The sequence below is a fragment of the Gekko japonicus genome, unplaced genomic scaffold (assembly GCF_001447785.1).
Source record: "Gekko japonicus isolate JY-2015 unplaced genomic scaffold, Gekko_japonicus_V1.1 scaffold1114, whole genome shotgun sequence".
NCBI lineage: Eukaryota > Metazoa > Chordata > Lepidosauria > Squamata > Gekkonidae > Gekko > Gekko japonicus.
The window spans coordinates 147,600-163,670 of NW_015174875.1; the positions used below are offsets into that span (position 1 = coordinate 147,600).

Genomic DNA, 16,071 nt, shown 5'->3' on the forward strand with positions numbered 1-16,071 from the left:
AAAGAGACATATCCTGAGGCACGCATTTGCCCCTACTCACAACCCAGGGAACGGACTATTTCCTCAACGTTTCGTGCTCACCACCGTAACACGGGCGAGACACAATTAAACCTAACAAGGCCTGCACAAAACAATTCTAAAGACAGAACGTGAGAGTCAGCTGAGGGTTTGGCATAGCATCCAAATTGCAAGAGGTCACAGTCCCGCTGAACACCACATTGGTCAGGCCACACCTGGAGTCCTGTGCACAGTTCTGGAGGCCTCACTTCAAAAAGGAATGTGGACAGAATGGAGCGGGTGCAGAGGAGAGCGACAAGGATGATCGGGGGCCTGGAGACCAAGCCCTGTGAGGAAAGGCTGAAAGACCTGGGGATGTTCAGTCTGGAGAAGAGCTTGAGGAGGGACATGATTGCTCTTTTTAAGTATCTGAAAGGCCGTCACTTAGAGGAGGGCAGGGAGCTGTTCCTGTCGGCAGGAGAGGGCAAGACTTGCAGTGACGGGTTTAAATGACAGTAAGAAAGGCACCAGCTGGATATTAGGAAAAACTCTTCTACAGTAAGAGTACTTCAACAGTGGAACAGGGTGCCTGGGGAGATGGTGAGCTCCCCCTCCCTGGCTGTCTTTAAGCAGCGGCTAAACAAACACTTGTCAGGGATGTTCTAGGCTGATCCTGCATTGAGCAGGGGGGGGTTGGACTGGATGGCCTCTACGGCCCCTTCCAACCCTGTGATTCTATGAAACTTGCCTGCCAGGGACACCAGATCATGGTTTAAGCTTTCATCCAACAACCAAGTTAGAGACCAAACTGACCTTCCCAAGGTCTGTGCAAAGGAGGGCTTACCTGAATGGGGTTCTCCTCGGAGGCATGCTTATCGCGACGCCTTCCTTCTACCCTTCTGATGGTGCCTGCCTGGCCACCAATCACATCAATGGTCCCACCCAGTTTCCTAGTACAAAAGGCGAAAGTAACATCTTTACAGGTGCAGCACCCAAAAGCTGCCCCCTACACACCTTGTGGATCATGTGCCTGTATGGACTCCTATCCCACTTCCACCCTGCACGTCTCCCTGTGTGGGTGGGTGGGGGGGGAATTGCGTGGGTGTGAACATGCATGAGAGAGAGAGAGAGAGAGAGAGAGAGAGAGAGAGAGAGAGCGTGCACTGGGATCTAGGCCACAGAACAGCCTCTCCAGCCAAGGGAGAGCTGCTTGTCTGCTCCTCCCAGAGATTGGCCTGGGGGGGGCGGCAGATGCAGAGCCTCAGGTGTCTACTGAAGAACAGGCCCCAGAGGGCGGGGGGGCACCTGCCAGGGCCCAAGCCAGATGGGGTGTGTGCAAGGAAGCCAACCTTCCGGCAAAAGCACCACTTAGTTTCTGCGTTCTCTTTAGCCTTAACTTGTCTTGGGTATGATTCTGGGTTGATGCACAGAACGGATAAACAGGTGTGATCTCAACGTAAGCAGGACGCAACGTTTCCACAACAGCATCAGTAGAGTTTCGTGAAGGATAAGGCCATCAACAGGTACAAGCAGTCAGGGCTAAATAGAACCTCCATGTTCTGAGGCAGTACACCTCTGAATGCCCAGCTGTGGAGGGGCCCCAATGGAGGAGGCCTCCGTGTCTTGCTTACTGGGCCTTCCAGGGCATCTGGCCGGCTGCAGTGAGAAGCAGGATGCCGGACTGGAGGGACTTCTGGTCCAACCCAGCAGGGCTCTTTTTCATATGGGGGGGGCGGGCAAGGGGAATTAATAGGGAGGTCTGGGGAAGCAGGAAGACACACATAAATTTAAGACAATCTGCACTGCAGAATACACTCTTGGCGATACAGAAGCCGGGACTAAAACAGTTACGTCTCTACCAATGTGAAGCCCTCAAGCAAAACCGGCTTGCTGTAATATTTGCTTAATGCGAAAGGCTCAGAATGCAGTCCGTGTACCTGTTAGGGGGAGGCCCGGCTTTTATCCGCCCACCGACCAGGGCCACAAAATCCGTTTTAAAATCCATCTTGACAATATTATTCTCTGGTTCTTTTTCTGCATTTCCTGTTCTTCCTTGCTGAACCTGAGCAAGATGAAAGTGAGAAAGAGAGAGAGAATGAATGCAGCGGTCACAAGAGAAAAGCCCAGCTGGGTCAGATCAATGGCCCAGGTGGCTCAGCCTGGACACAGGGACCGGCCAGGGGCCTCAGAGGAACCATGAAGAAGGTCACAGAAGCCAGACTCTTCCCCTCCTCCTGTCCCCAGCTACTGGCATTCAGAGGTACACTGCTTGTGAACATGGAGGTTCCATCTGAACGTCAGAACTAACGGCCACTGATGGACCTATGTGGTTTGAATTTGCAATATTCTCTCCTAAAGCCATCTAGTCTAGTAGCCAACATTAGTAGTTGACACACTTCCGGTGATGTCACCTATGCAAATGAGTTATGCTAATGAGTTGTGCCAATGAGCTCCTGCACCTCTTTTTCTACGAAAGGACCCCTGGACAGCAACAACCCAGACAAAGGTTCGGCCTGCAGTGCACAGCCAAGTGAGGGAAGTGACAGATAAGAAAACCTCCCCTGCTGGCCGGCTTCCAGTGCCTTCCCCTGCAGGCGACGGCACCTGCCGCCCTGATCTGCTCCCTGGGGGATTTAGCGGCCCCGCTTTTGTGACTATTGGAAAACGATTCTTTCCTCACGTTTGCTACACAAGAGCCTTTCACCACAGATGACGGGGGCCATCCCTCAGACTGCCTGCTTGCTGAGCTTGGATGCGGTCTTCCGCGCCACTGCTAAACCGCTTTCAAACCCGTAAGCCACTGGTCCCTGTGCCACAAGCGAGGCCTCACGCTCCTCAGCTGGCGGGGACGGGAAACGCAGCCCCGCCAAACTGACCCCCTCCAGCTCGGCGTCTTACCGTGATCTTATTCTCCGTGCTGACGGGGGCCGAGGGCTCCAAGCCCAGCTGGAGCCGGCGCTGCTTCTCGCAGTAGGCCTTCCACGTCTCCTCGTTGAACCCGTAGTTGAAGTAGTCGGAGAGGTCGGCACCTGGAAAGAAGCAGGAGATGTGAGGGGGAGGGGCCGGAGGCCTGAGCGGCAACAGAAAGAGGGGGGGAGAAATGGCAGTATGGTCGGAACGGCCATCGTTGGTAGCAGAAAAACGCTTTTTAAAAAACTCCTTTCTGTCAGTAGGCATTTTCTACTTGCAGTAGTTTTTCAATATTCTCAGCGAACTGGTCTCCCTCCTGAATTGGCCCCGTGCCCTCTACCACCTCCTACTCCAGCATACCTAGAGATGTAAAATTTCCGGAAATTTTGAAGCTCGGAAAAAAACCCGTTTTTTTTCCGGAAAAAAACGGAAATTTTTGGGAAAATTGAAAAAAATGCTACATTAGCATTTCTTCCGTCTTTTCTAAATTGAAAGTCATTCTGTTACTTTAGGAACATAAAATATGACTATGGACATTTTTACTTGCCATGAAATTATCACAACTAGCATATTAAAAATATAGTGTATCCAAACAATTATTACAAACAGAATACCCACCCACATGCAAAAACAAAACTGAAACTTTTTTATTTTCTTCTGACAATCGCACCTCCTAAAGGAAGAAATGCATCTTGTTCTTGCATTGGAGAGTTCAGTTTGTAACCTAGGACTTGCTTGTCCTCAGTGCACAGAAATTAGATCAATCTGATACCATATATATATATTTTAGAAATGATTTGGAAAATATTTGAACACCTTGTCTTAAAATATTTTATTCATCATGTTAAAATAAAACGTTCCGTAATCAGTTTCTTTTCTTTTCTTTTTTCAATTTTTCCAATTTCTCGGAAAAAAACAAAAAAGGCTTCAGGAAAAAAACGGGAAAAAACCCGTTTTTTTTCCTGAATTTTTCCGGGGTTTTTCCGGGCCTTCACATCTCTAGGCATACCTAGACCTGTTTTCAAGTCTTCAAATTGTGCCTTCGGAATTTAAAACTACGGCAGAGAAATCAATCCCAGGCTCATACAGTAAAAAGCTGCAAGGAACTATCGGTGTGCGCTGGTGACACAACTACAGTGTTCTTACCTGAAGTGGCTACCATTTGGGGCACTTCACTCCCTGAAGTGATTCCAAAACTTCCACAGGGAAATGCAGTGGTTACACTCAATGTTGGCATTCCCACATGAATGCTGGCCCTCCCAAGACAAACGTTGATCTCACCATAGCTAAAGTTGCCATACCCCTGGTCAGAAGTGGGCCTGGAAATCAATGGAGGGGGGAGGGGCCTGCAAGCTCACACCACACCTCCCAACCCCAACCGCGGCCAGCTCTCCAGCAGACCCGAGACACGTGGGAATATCAACAGCCAAGATCTTTAGACGATCACGGTAACATACCCGGCTTCTTATAGCTGTGTCAAATTAGCAACGTCGAAAGCACACAGTGGGGGGAAAGCACTGCCTCCCTCTTGTGGCACTGCCCAATCTAGCACTTTGTTAAAATCATATTTTGGGGGAAATGTTATACAGTGTGAGAATTAAAAAGGAAAACTGACCATTCCAGTTGTAACCAAGGAGACAGCACGGGCCTTCTCAGCAAACACATGATAAAGATCATGGCTGTCAAACAGTTTGGTAATTAGCTAAGTGATCATCCTTAACTAACTGAAAGTTAATACACATTTGTATGTTACTGAAACAAACAAGGAATTTTTTGAAAGCCTAGTAGAGGCTGGAGAGAACTTTCAGTTCAATAAACAAATGGCACCACTCATTGCTGGACAGAAACCAGGACACTGGACTGACTATAAAGACTTGGTCTCATATGCCAATAAAGGTCTCTCTGTGTGTGTGAGAGAGAGACCTGGTCTGATCAGCGGAATTTTTTGAAAGCCTAGTAGAGGCTTCTTCTGCTCACTCTGCTCACTCTGCAGGTGGGGTGGGGGTTATGCAAATAAGACAGGTCTGTTGCTGACAGCAGCTGGGGGTTGGGGAAGTTTGAGGACCAAAGCAACACATTGGACATTTTAAGCAACGGGCTAAGCCTGATTACTGCGGTGGTGGAGAGGGCCGTCAAGTTGCAGGCAACTTATGGAGACCCTGTAGGGTTTTCTAGGCAAGAGGTGGGCGGAGATGGCTCGCCATTGCCTGCTTCTCTCTGCGGAGCAATCCTGACCTTTCTCGGTGGTCTCTCATCTAAGTACCCCAGCTTAGCTTCAGAGATCTGATGAGATCGGGCAAGCCGAGGCCATCCAGGTCAGAGTGAGCCTGACTATAGAGAGAGCGAGAGGAAGAATGGGAGAACTCTTAGGGATGACGCCTGCTTGCTGGGGGAGAGAAACCCCTGGGAACGGGCTCACACAGCCCACATCTGGTCTTCACCCAGCTCCGTGTGGTTTCCAAACCTTTCTGGTCAGCCTGGTGATGCATCTCGGTCTTCAGACCCATCCAGATGGTCCTCACTGGACCATCTCCACCTGCAGTTTTTACCACAGCAGCTGGGGACTGCAGTGTTCAGAAGACCAGCCGCTGCCTGGAGGACATGGGGGGGTGTGTTCCTGGGAAGTCAGGAGAACGGCTGCCTCGCCTCCTCCTGATCGATCATCCCTGCACACTTGCGGGCTAGAAAAAGGCCAGGACTCCCCTTCCACGAACTCCAGCTCACTGTACCCCAAGCTCAAGAAGCTCCCTGGGGACTGGACACCTCTGGGCGGGCCTCAGGGTTCCACGCGCTCACTCCAGAGGGAACAGGGGGGTGGGGCTTCGCGCACGAGGAAGAGGCAGCCATTGCTTTATCTACTCCATTCCTCGCGCGCCTGTATCCCTGAGAGGCCAGCCAGATCTCCAGAGAGGACTCTCCCCCCTGCTCCTGGCTGGGCTAGATGAAGGGGGGGGGCAAGGAAGGTTCACCCAACATTTCCTCTTTTTTCTTTCATTTGCTGGCTTTCAGTTATATCCACCATAATATCCTTGGGGGGGGATTTTTTTTGGTGGGGTGTTGCTGTCAGGTCACAGCTGACCTATGGTGACCCCCGTGGGCCAGAGATGTTGAGGTGGTTTGCTGTTATTGCCTGCCTCTCGGTCTCGGCCCTGGCATTCCTTGGTGGTCTCCTATCCAAGTCCTAGCCAGGACTGCCCCTGGTTTTGAGCTTCCGAGACCTGACAAGATGGGGCTGGCCTGGGCCGTCCAGGTCCGGGCGTGTCCCTGGTAGCTGCCTTTCAATCCTGGCAGGCAGGTCAGCGTGTAGAATCTCCCCAGCCAGAAGGAAGGGTGGGGACTGGAAGATTAACGGGGGGGTGTCGGCTTCCCACCCAGGGAGCGTGGCCTGTGGCTGGTCCGAGGCTATGTTTGGAGGTGGGGAGTCAGGCACACTTTTGCCTCCACAAAAGTCGAAACGTGTGTGCATGGGTGGCAGCCAATGCTCCCTCTAAGCTGTTTATATCCACCATAATATCCTTGGGGGGGGATTTTTTTTGGTGGGGTGTTGCTGTCAGGTCACAGCTGACCTATGGTGACCCCCGTGGGCCAGAGATGTTGAGGTGGTTTGCTGTTATTGCCTGCCTCTCGGTCTCGGCCCTGGCATTCCTTGGTGGTCTCCTATCCAAGTCCTAGCCAGGACTGCCCCTGGTTTTGAGCTTCCGAGACCTGACAAGATGGGGCTGGCCTGGGCCGTCCAGGTCCGGGCGTGTCCCTGGTAGCTGCCTTTCAATCCTGGCAGGCAGGTCAGCGTGTAGAATCTCCCCAGCCAGAAGGAAGGGTGGGGACTGGAAGATTAACAGGGGGGGGGGTGTCGGCCTCCCTGCTTTCCACCCAGGGAGCATGGCCTGTGGCTGGTCCGAGGTTATGTTTGGGGGTGGGGAGTCAGGCACACTTTTGCCTCAACAAAAGTCGAGATGTGTGTGCATGGGTGGCAGCCAATGCTCCCTCTAAGCTGTGGAGTCTCGTGAGCAAAAATTCTACTTGGTGAGCTACCGGCATTCAAGTTGTGAGCGAGCCATTTGGCTCCTGAATAAATTAGTTCACTCTGGAGCCATCCCTTCCTGAGCGAAGACCAAAAATGTGTGAGCCGGAGGCTGAAAAACTGTGAGCTAGCTCGCACTCACTCAGCTTAGAGGGAACACTGGCTGTAGGTCCTTCTGATTCAAATGAGTCCCGACTAAGTACCAGTCTGAAAGTTGGCCCGCAGCCCTCTTTAAAACCTCCTTACAATAATATTTTTGCAAAACTTGACAGACTTTTGAATTTGGCTCACAACTGAAAGAGAGCCAAAAAGCAAAGACCGGAAAGTAGGGTTTGAGATGCTATAAAGTCAAAGCTCGAGCAGCAAACTCCTCTCTGGGGCAATCCCTGTTTTCAGAGGCCTTTTGGCACATCAGTTTAAGCAACTGAATACAGCGTATTTGCCAGAGAGCATGATGCTGAGCAAGGACTCAGGGGGTCTGGGTTCAAACCCTCACTCTGTCATGTAGCCTGCCAGGCAACCTCGAGCCAGTCACCCTCTCTCAGCCTCACCTACTTTGCAGGGTTGTTGTGAGGACAAGATAAACAGCACAAAGGCTGAAGGAGGTGTATAGCTTGGAGCAACAAGACACCTGGAACGGGCCCTGCTAGTGAGTTCTCGGCAGAGTGAGATTCGAACCCTGGACTACATTACAGGCAGAGAAAAGTCACAAAGGCCCGAGAGGAAGAAGGCTTTTGGAAGAAGGCCCACATTCTGATGGCAGCCTGCTGCTAGACCAGCATGTAAGGCGATAGAAAAGGCAAGCTGGGGCCACCACATGTGAGGCAGGAAGCCACCCTGACATCGGTGGTTCAAGGCACAGAAAATGATTGAATCGGGCACGGCACCGCCAAAGGGTGATGGAAGACTTGCTGGGGAGCTCAAAGGACATGGTATTTTTGGTATTAATGAAGCTGAAGCTCAAATACTTTGGCCACCAAATGAGAAGGTAGCACTGACTGGAGAAGACCCTGATGCTGGGAAAGACTGAAGGTCAAAGAAGACGGGGACGGCAAAGGATGAGATGGTTGGACAGTGTCATGGATGCAACGAACATGAAATTGAGCCAACTTCGGAGGACGGCAGAAGACCAGAAGGCCTGGTGTGACCTGGTCTATGGGGGTCACGAAGAGTCGGACTCGACTGTGCGACTGAACAACAACAACATTTTTTGGCCACTGTGTGACACCGAGTGTTGGACTGGATGGGCCACTGGCCTGATCCAACGTTGGCTTCTCTTATGCTCATCTGTTCTTAAAGGACACCTGACTTGTAAAAAATTACTTTCCAGATTTCAGAAGTTCCGTTTTGTCATTTCTCCTTTCTCACGCTTCTCTCATGCTCATCTGCTCTTAAAGGACACCTGACTTATAAAAAATTACTTTCCAGATTTCAGTAGTTCCGTTTTGTCATTTCTCCTTTCTCACTTGGTTTGTCATTGCTCCTTTGAAATGGCAGGCTGGCCCTCGGTGTTCCAGGAGAAAAGCCAAAGATATTGACCTGTGAACCCCCAGCATTTACACAAAACCTCAGCTAACTGTTAGAAGTCATCAACAACTTGGACAGTTCAAACGTTAATGTCATTATTCTACTGTTTACGATCATCTAATGGCGCTTCTGTGATCTGCGTTAGCATCAGACCTGGGTGATGATTAAAGGGTCTTTCTGTGTTCTCTCGCTCAAGGCTAATGCCTTAAAAGGGGGTGCCGTGGCACCCGCTGACCCCTCTCCCAGTGCCCGCCATGTGTCTTTAGAAAGCGGGCCAGGCCAGGTGGGCCTTTTGCCTAACAAGGCTTCTGACGGGCCACCGGGGATTTGATTGCTTTGCCGATTTTTAAAAATTGCTTTGGCAGCAGCTGTCCCCACCGCAAAAGAATCGCCACTGTGTGACTCAAGGTAAGCTGTGGCAACCATTTTGCGGCTGGCTCCGCCTCCTACAGCAGTCATTTTGTGGCATCCGTTTTACGGCTGCACCCACCACACTTCATTCGATTTCTAAAGCTGCCCATGGGCTAAAAAAGGTTGAGGAGCCAGTGTTCCCTCTAAGCTGAGTTAGTGTGAGCGAGCGCATGGTTTTTTAGCCTCCGGCTCACACCTTTTGGTCTTAGCTCAGGAAGGAGGGCTCCAGAGCAAAAAAGGTCGAGGAGCCAGTAAGCTGAGTTAGTGTGAGCTAGCGCAGTTTTTTAGCCTCCGGCTCACACCTTTTGGTCTTAGCTCAGGAAGGAGGGCTCCAGAGCAAACTAATTTATGCAGTAGCCAAATTGCTCGCTCACAGCTTTAATGCCAGTGGCTTACAAAGTAGAATTTTTGCTCACAAGACTCCACAGCTTAGAGGGAGCATTGTCGAGGACCTCGCCTTACAAAAATGCTTGTCTCTGGCTGATGGTGAGAAAGGAGGACTTCACCCCCTTCCCCTCAAGCAGCCCCCCTTCCCCAACTCAACAGTCCCGGGAACAATCCTTCTATTGGTCAGAAGGCCCCGCAGGAGCCAAGAGGAGTGCAGGAAAAACAGCACACTTCATGGTTTTGCAAGCCATCCCTTTGATTCTGACTTTCACAGGCTGAGGGGATTCTGAAGCAGGTCTATGGGTCACATCTTCCTGCCAGTCCACACACAAACACCAGCCCCCCAGTACCAGTGAGCAGATACAGCCAGGGGGAGAAAAAAAAAAGAAATCTACTGGTAATATTTACCACAAGAAACTTTGAGGCCCCACCTGGTTTCCTCCACGGTTTGTCTTCAAACGATTCTAAATCCACTTCTATTACCGGCAGGCCATTTATATTCCCCGCAGCCTCTAAATCAATACCTTTGGGTTGCAGCTTGGCTTTGAAGAGAGAGAGAAAAACAGACCGTGAGTGCCGAGACTTTGCCTCCCACCCGTTACTTCAGCAGACACATTTCCCTGTTTTCAAAAGCCCACCGGTGCGAAGCCTCCCTGACGGAACTTCTGCCCATTTCCCAGCTCAAAACCAGCCGCCGAAGGCTTCCATTGACGTTCTTCTCCCTGATTCGGCTTATTACTTAAAAGAGCTGTAGACTTGGGCTACTAGACTACTAGACTGACAGTGGGAGAAAACACGTTGGTTCCAGGCTGGCAAAATTTTGGGGTGAAAAGGCATAGACACGTTACATACAGACACATGAAGCTGCCTCATAGTTGGTCAGACCCCAGGTCACCATTGTCTACACAGACTGGCAGCCGCTCTCCAGGATCTCAGGCCAGAGGTCTATCACATCACCTCCTCCCTGGTCCTTTTAACTGGGGATGGCCAGGATTGAACCTGGAACCTTCTGCAGGCCAAGCAGATGCTCTGCCCCTGAGCCACAGCCCCTCCCTCATGGACTGGGGTCTTAAAACAGCCCCAAAGCAAACCTCTGTTGCTTTTACCACTGTTCATTTTGGACAGGGCCTATATCAGGGCCTGCATTTCCCAGGCCCCCTTTGGACCCTGTGACTGGTTAGCAGTAGAGATGTAAAATTTCCGGAAATTTTGAAGCTCGGAAAAAACCCCGGGTTTTTTCGGTGGAAAACGGAAATTTTTGGGAAAATTGAAAAAAATGCTACATTAGCATTTCTTTTGTCTTTTCTAGATTGAAAGTCATTCTGTTACTTTAGGAACATAGAATATGACTATGGACATTTTTACTTGGCATGAAATTATCACAACTAGCATATTAAAAACAGAGTGTATCCAAACAATTATTACAAACAGAATACCCACCCACATGCAAAAACAAAACTGAAACCTTTTTCTTTTCTCGTGACAATAGCACCTCCTAAAGGAAGAAACGCATCTTATTCTTGCATTGGAGAGTTCAGTTTGTAACCTAGGACTTACTTGTCCTCAGTGCACAGAAATTAGATCAATCTGATACCATATATATATATATTTTAGAAATGATTTGGAAAATATTTGAAAACCTTGTCTTAAAATATTTTATTAATCATGTTAAAATAAAACGTTCCATAATCCATTTCTTTTCTTTTTTCAATTTTTCGGAAAAAAACAAAAAGGCTTCAGGAAAAAAACGGGGGGGAAACGGTTTCCCCCCGAATTTTTCCAGTTTTTTTCCGGGCCTTCACATCTCTAGTTAGCAGGGGATTTGGAGGGGAAATTTGCACCACTAGAAGAGGAGGGGGTGGTTCCTGGGAAGAGGAGATAAAAGGCCTTGCCCAAAGGGGAAGGGGGGTTCACTCCCAGGCTGCTGCAGACGGAGGGATTCCCACATCCCGAAAGAGGTGAGTCGGCTTGCAGCCAGTCCTCGAGAGACAGCTAGGGACAGTCTAGATAGACACGTTAGGGTTCTTTTATTTGTTTCTTAACTAACCTAGATTTACTGTTCTCATTATTCTACAAATTATTTGAAAACCCATTGTTACTGGACCTCTTAAATAAAATTGTTTATTATTCTGCCTGGGTCCTCATGCATCATTTGGCCACATATAAAATATACCCTATTGTGAAATAGTGGATAAGGGAATGGGTGGGTTCCCTGGGCCCTCCTGAGGAGACCCATACCAGAGTGGTGGCAGCCATGAGAGAGCTTTTCTAGCCCCTGGCCAGTATTTGGATGGGAGACCTCTAAAGAATACCAGGGCCGGGAGGCAGAGGCAGGCTATCAAGCCACTTCTCTGAACGTCCTCCGTGCCCCAGTAGGAGTCGCCAGAGGTTGCCATGACTTCCAGGCACAGACATGCGCACACGCGCGCGCACACAAATGCAAAAATGTCAAGAAAATGTACATAAACATACTGAAATATAGAAGCAGAATACGTTTTTAATGTGACATCTTGAATATAAATGTATAACAAAGTGGATTTAGAGCAGAAACATATTTTATTTTCTTATATGATCTATAATAGGCTTTCGTACTTTGATATACTACCTATCTGTTAAAACCTATAGTGAGTATGTAGAATTGGTGAAAATATGTCATACTGAATATGTAGTAATGATGTAGTTGCAAAAAGGATTAGTTATGAAATTTGAAACATAAAATGTTGAATATAAATGTACCCCAACATAAAGGAGGACTATTGTATTTTATAGACAACGTGATCAAAATTATAATGAAGGGGATGTTGGGGGACAAATATTCTCTGTTTTATACTCTCTGTTAAATATAATTATCCTTGATATGCACAATAATGTTATATAATCCCTCTTTTCCCTTCTGTTATTACTTTGTTTTTTAAAATAAAAAGAGATATTTAGCACTGAAGGAGCTACTTCTGGTTTCACCCTTAGGCTGAAGTGACTGAACAAACACACACACATACGGGCTTTGCTCTGAACAGTAGATTCAAGCCTGGAGAATCCTACAAGCAACACGGCAAGGATTGTAGTGGTGACTCAAGTAGTCCTAAACGCCCATATTACATCCGCTTCCCAGGCTACGCATTTGTCTGTGGGCCTAACTCCAAGCACGAGGACTGGCCTTTGAACCCCTAAAGGACCCAGGTACCCGAAGGCTTGCCACGAACATGACTGGGACTTGAGATCTGCTGGTGGAACCCTGCTCTGTGGACCCACACTGTCAGGGCTCTTGTAACTGTAGGAATCTGCGTGAGGCACTTTGAACGCTAAAAAAAATAACGCTGTGCTGATGGTTACTGCAATTTGCTCAGCACCCCGGGAAGCTGAGGAGATGCTACTTCCTCCACTGGACAAGAGAAGGACCAAGGCAGATGCTAATGACCTGTGTGGATCGCCCAAGGCAGACAGGAAGTTAAGTGGCAGAGAAGAAAAGCGAACATCCTGCCCATCATGGCCTTTCTGTTCCTCCTTCTAAGGGTCAAACTAAACGTGACAATGTCCTTGCAGCCGCCATGAGAATGCCGCTACTTGCGGTTTGGCCCTTGGACACTGCACCGAGAGAAGTGAACCCCACTTCTGGGAGAGGAAGAAACATGAAGAGCAGCAAAATATACAGTGAAGACCTTGGGCAGACCGGGAACGGCCTCACCAACCCTCCCTTGTCCTCATGCCAATCCTAACCCCTCCTGTTTTGGAGAAAAATATAGCATGTAAACCACCACTCTCAATCACACACACTGTGGTTCGTGGCTAACCCTGGTCAGCATTAAAATTAGCGTACAAATTAACATTCACCGCAGTTCGCCCCATGAGAAGGAGGGGGGGGGAATCTGCATGAGAAGGAAAGAGGAAGGAAAATCATGTGAGCCCGTGGTATTTTCCTCGTCTCTACGAGCAGGGAATCAGAAAATGTTGTGCCTGCAAATAAATCAAACAGGATCACATTCGAGGTCACACCTGTTTGCTAAAGCTCTCTTCTATCAATATCTCTGGCCAGACCTGGCTCCCCCCCCCTGCCCACACACACCATTTTGAAAGCTAACATTCCTGGAGATGGGCAACTCAAGTTATAAGTGCTCAGGGGTCATTTCCTCCCGGAGCACCCTGGAGCTGCGCTCCGGCAGTAAGGACCCCAGGCCCTGCCCCCCCCACCCACGGAGAGACTCAGGGAGGGGGGGATTTAAATGCCTGGGTTCCCTACCTTAACCCATTTTAAATATGCCTGCCCTTTGTCAGGGGGTGTGACATATGCAAACGAGTTATGCAAATGAGCTCCTGCACCTCTTTTTCTAGGACATGACCCCTGTAAGTGTTGGAAATGGCAACCATCCCTTCCACAAGACAACAGCATTCATCTGGAAACCACTGAGGCATTCAGACACCCTGTGGACCACACAGATTCGGGAATGCCTTGCCTGGCGTTATTTATTTATTTCATTTATAACCCACCTTCCTTCCCAAGGGGGACCCAGAATAGTTTACATCATTCTCCCCTCTCCCATTTTATACTCACAACAACCCTGTGAGGTAGGTTAGGCTGAGAATGTGTTACTGGCCCGAGACCACCCAGTGAGCTTCCAGGGCACAAAGGGGATTCGAACCTGGGTGTCCCAGATACTAGTCTGACACCACACTGACTTCTGCTTTGCTAGAAGAGATTGCACCTCCCTTAGCAACTACCTTTACTTCTCCCTTGCAGAAGCAGAGACTGAAGAAAACTCCCCAAAAGGTGCCCTGATGGTGCTGCGTAGTTCAAAAGGGAACAGCTTCTTTTCTTTGGTCAGCTAGACAGAGTCCGAATTGACAGACCTGGGTGATAATGAAGACCGAATAACGTGACCTGTACCTGAAGCAGATGCTCCATAGCCTCGGCCTGTTTTTAGATTCAGATTCATCGGGGTTCCCCTAGAAAACGAAAGAGAAAAAAATCTGGGTTGCCACCTGGTTCTAAGCGACAATATTTCATGCTGACCAAGAGGTACTTCCAAGCAGGCTGAAGCAGGAGGGTTCACTGGTCCTTTGCCATAAAGGCTCTTCCACGTGAGGATCAACATAAGTCTGGGGTGGGCCGTTTTGAACTGTGGGTGGGGGAGAGAAGGCTCCTCTGTGCACAAAAACTCCATCCGTGCCCTGGCCGGGACAGCCCAGGCAAGCCCAATCTTGTCAGATCTCAGAAGCTGAGCAGGGTCGACCCTGGCAAGCACTTGGACAGGAGACCTCCTTGAAATACCAGAGGCGGGAGGTGGGGGCAGGCTTTACTCAGCCACCGCTCTGAAAAACCTCCAGGCCCCCAAGTAGGGGTCAGCCACCAGAGGTCGCCATGACTCCCAGGTTCACACACACTCACACACACTTATATAAAGAATACAAGCCCCCCCCAAAAATTCCGTCTGCATTGAGGCCCCACCCCTTTGTCCCCTTTTGTCTAATGTGTAAGTCCTCTGTTTGGGGGAACCCTTAAAGTATAGAGGGAGATTCCATCATGCAACGCCCCCTCCTGTTCTCTGAAGTGGTGCAGCCGGAGTAAAGCTTAACTACTGCAGGGAGAACTGGGTCAGAACTGCAGCACAACCCTGCCCCTCCGTTTCGCACCATCCACTGCCCTGAAAACAGCACCACACCTTCTAGCGGCAAACTCAGTGGTCCCACCACAGTCCAGGGTCGCAGGGCAGCAAAACAGGGCTACCCACAGATCACCTAACAGTTACTCCATAACCCAGGGATAAGAACACAAGAACATCAGAAGAGCCCTGCTGGATCAGACCAGTGGTCCCTCTAGTCCAGTGTCCTTCCTGCCTCATGCAGTGGCCAACAGCAGGGCATAGAGGCTGAGCCTTTCCCCTGACGTTGCCTCCTGCCTCTGGGATTCAGAGGTTAGCTGCCTCTGAATGTGGAGGTTCCCTTTATACCCTCAGTTTATCTTCCCGTCTTCCACAGAAAAGGTAAGTTAGGAATGGAGGCAATACAGCTGGATTCCAATAGCTCCAGGAGAACAACTCGTCAGTAGCCAGAGTTACTGCATGCTGACTACTCCAGAGTGAGCCTGTTCTTCTGTTCAAAAGCCCACTGCCTCCTTACAGACACATGTAACTGTGTTCTCAGCATCCTGTGCAGATGGTCAGAGGATGCAGAAATGCACATTGGCAATAGGGGAGTGACAGTGGAAATCCCACGTCCCAGCCCTGCACCTTTGCTGGACTCGAGCACTGCCACGCAAGATCCTGTTTCCGAACATTCATAACGATGCAGGCTTGGGGTCTAGAACCCTGCGTGGCCAAAAGCTTAAATGTGTGAGTGTTGGACATGGGGAGGAGGCGGGGCCAGTAGGTATTTTTGCCCACATCACTGTGCCCCCACCTGGCACCCATGTACTTCAGTGGACTACATCCACCCACAAAGGGACCTCGAGTCTAACCCAACCCTGTCCGCTCCAAGCGGCAGCTGCACTCTAGGCTCCCCGGCAGACAGACGACTTTGCCAGAGTTGCTACCGAGATCCTTTAACTGCACGAGCCTGAACTTGGGACCTTTCGCAAGCAAGGCAGGGATATGACCTCCCTGAACAGGTCCTGGACACAGGTCACAGAATCATAGAATGTTAGAGTTGGAAGGGATCTTGCAGATCATCTAGTCCACCCCCCTGCACTCTGCAGGAACATGGCCGAAAGACAGCCCTACAACATACTCGAAAGGCAGGCCCATAGCACCCAAGGGGCCCGCCCCCCACGGTTTTTATGGCCCCCCCTCCAATCCTCGGATCCCCTTCCCCCCCCCCCAGTCGCT

General features: G+C 49.8%; 1 protein-coding gene across 1 annotated transcript in view; it reads right to left on the bottom strand.

Moving 5' to 3' along the window:
* Window positions 1–16,071, bottom strand: part of LOC107121836 (pre-mRNA 3'-end-processing factor FIP1-like) — a 49,676-nt gene that overhangs the window by 17,181 nt on the left and 16,424 nt on the right. The window contains exons 2-4 of the mRNA XM_015424838.1: window positions 2,896–3,026; window positions 1,935–2,059; window positions 842–947 (exon numbers count right to left, since the gene is read on the bottom strand). Coding sequence (XP_015280324.1) covers window positions 842–947; window positions 1,935–2,059; window positions 2,896–3,026 — 362 coding nt within the window. The remainder of the gene's footprint in view (window positions 1–841; window positions 948–1,934; window positions 2,060–2,895; window positions 3,027–16,071) is intronic.